The sequence below is a fragment of the Quercus robur genome, chromosome 1 (genome assembly GCF_932294415.1).
Source record: "Quercus robur chromosome 1, dhQueRobu3.1, whole genome shotgun sequence".
NCBI lineage: Eukaryota > Viridiplantae > Streptophyta > Magnoliopsida > Fagales > Fagaceae > Quercus > Quercus robur.
In genome coordinates, this window is record NC_065534.1 from 40,245,541 (window position 1) to 40,248,415 (window position 2,875).

Here is a 2,875-nt window from a genome sequence, read left to right on the forward strand (position 1 = left end):
TAGTCCTTAGACCAGTGTGAAGCTTCAATGATCAATTCAATCAAGTCATACACAACTAGTACTAAGTCAAGTGACCAATCTCAATTATAGAAATGAACATATATGACCTCCCACAAATTGATTACACAACTTAGAAGCTTTTCATTTGGCTTCTGCATAAATCATGACATTTGATTCTTTTTGGATAAATACATCTCTTTTTGAGATCGGTGCTTGAAATTTTTGATATCTCAACATTGAGGATTAGCCTTTAGCTTTTTGAGCATCATACATTTCAATATAAAAGTCGCTTTCCCTTTTTCCTAGTTAAATACTAGTATGTGCGACAGGCTTTTGCAGCTCAATATCTCTTTTTCACTTTGAGACTTACATTTGGAGAGCTCAATTGCAAAAAAAAAAAAAAAACGTGGGAAGAGATATAGGCACAAGTCTATGCAAGTATCAAGATCATCAAGACAATTGACCAATCATTCATGACAAACTTGAAGATCTATTTACAACAATCATGCATAGTTTTCAAGATTTCTTCCACACAGATAGATGTGCATATAGAAACAAGCTAAGCTCGAAAATGCCCTACGCCATTAGTACGAAGGTACTAGGCCAAACTCACATGTGATATACACAAAGACAAGCGATCAAACTTTTTAAAGATTTTTCAATTTTTATGGGTTTTTGAATTTTGAACACACTAAAAAACAGAGCAAGAATTGAAATAACACAAAAAAAAAAAAAAAAAAAAAAAAACCTTGTAAAAGAAGACATGCTATAAATAGAAATCAATGCATCATATGATGCATGAAACTATGATCCTAAGCATTGGAAGTAGAGTACCCCTCTTCACCCACACGTCACATGCGTTCAGGGTGATATCCCTATAGGATTGGGTACGTGAATTGTGACCTTCAAACCTGCTGTTGAAGTTTGCCAAACATGTGGTGAATGCCTCAATCATCTTCATTACATCCATCACACCAGAATCTTCATTTTGACTTCATGGTTGCCCAACAGTCCAATTCCTCCTATTATCTCTTGGTCCTCTTGACCTTTGATCCCTAGCATTATTCAATGCTCTCAGCTTATGACAATTTGGTCTTGTATGTCCTTGAAGTCCATAATGATGACATACATGGTTCATTCTCAGACTTCTTTGTGATTTCGGAGGTAATCTTCCTTTGGCTTCAGTTCTAACCACTGATTGGTTACAAGACTTGTTCAGCACCCGTTGGTCAGCCACATTCTTCTTCGTTTCATCCGTTACTTTCTCAGGAGTAGAGACAACAACCGGCTCTCTGGCCTTCACAAACTTCACTTCTTTGGTGACATTATCCGATGAGCTACTCCCTCCAGTATATCCTAACCCAGACTTGTCGGAGAAATGTTTTTGAGATGAAATAACATCATCTAGCTTCTTCGTGGATACCCTCTCTATCTTGGCATTTGCTTGCACTACCTTTAGCTCAAGAAATTTGATTTTTGAATAAGCTTCAGTCAGCTCACCATTCATCATTTCTATCTCACACCTGGCCTCCTTATACCGTGCTAAAAGACTTTTATAGTCCTCCTCTGCCTTTTTCATCTTCTTTATGGCTGCCTTGGCTATCCTTGTATACTCTCTTGATTTCTCAAGGAGTGAGTTGTAGTTCTCTTGAAGGCCGGCTGCATTTTCATCTTCTTCAACATTAGATTCTTCAACAACTCCTATTGATTCTTCATCACTATGATCCCCAAGTTCTTGTACAAGCAAGTTCAAATCCTCTGAAGATTCAACATGAGCAATAGTCATAAATGTGGAGTAGCTCCCTTCTCCATCACAACTCTCTTCAGAGTCAGAATTTGAAGAATCCGAATCACTAAGTGTTGTGGCATACGCCTTGCCCTTTCCTCTTAGATAATTGGGACACTTCTTCTTGAGATGTCCATGGCCATTGCATTCATAACACACAATTCCATGAGGAGACTGGGAATCCTTTCCTTCTTTCTTCTTAAACTCCTTCCTGTCACCTTTGGGGGATGAGAACTTCCCTCCTCTGAACGGTTTCCCACTGTTCTTCATCTTCAGAAATTTCCGAAAGTTCTTTGCCAGAAATACTACATCCTTTTCCACTTCATCTTCTTCGAAGGAATCATTCATTCTTTCGGTGATGGTTTTAAGAGCAAGAGATTTACTTGTCTTATGAGAGGGCAGTCCAAGCTCATATGTTTGAAGAGATCCGATTAGCTCTTGGATTTTGATCTCATTCAAGTCTTTACTCTCTTCTATAGTTGTAACTTTCGCTCGAAAGCTTTCCGGTAGGGACCTCAAAATTTTTCTCACCACCTTAGCATCCTCAATCTTCTCACCAAGATTGAGCTTCACAATCACAATTTCGTTGAACTTTCCATAGAATGAATCAAAGGACTCTTCATCTCCCATCTTAAGCTCTTAGAATTTGGTGGTTAACATCTAAAGCTTTGTGTCCTTAACTTTCTTTGTTCCTTCATAGGTGGTCTCCAATATCTCCCAAACTTCCTTGGCTACTGTTATGTGAGAAATCTTGTGGAACTCATATGGAGAAACACCACAAAATATAGCATTCAATGCTTTACTGTTAGCATTAGTTGCCTCAGGTGCTGCTTTATCCCAAGTGGATTTTGCAGCCTCGAGCCTAGTCCAACCTACTTCTACGGCATCCCAAACAGTATCATCTATTGAACACAGAAATGCCCTCATCCTAACTTTCCAAAAAGCGTAGTTACTACCATCAAAGAATGGTGGAACATTCAAAGATTGAGACCGGTCCATCTTAAAACGGGGTCAAGGAACACACTCAGGTATTTAAACCACAGCGAGCGTACCCGCTTTGATACCAATTGAAAGCTCGAAATGTGTGAA

At 38.8% G+C, this 2,875-nt stretch overlaps 1 protein-coding gene across 1 annotated transcript; it reads right to left on the bottom strand.

The window, feature by feature from the left end:
• Window positions 1–994: 994 nt before the first annotated feature.
• LOC126710249 (uncharacterized) lies at window positions 995–2,416 on the bottom strand. The gene is made up of 2 exons (XM_050410664.1): window positions 1,720–2,416; window positions 995–1,659 (listed from the first exon to the last, which is right to left on the bottom strand). The coding sequence occupies exons 1-2, from the start codon at window positions 2,414–2,416 to the stop codon at window positions 995–997; spliced, it is 1,362 nt and encodes a 453-aa protein (XP_050266621.1).
• Window positions 2,417–2,875: the final 459 nt, after the last annotated feature.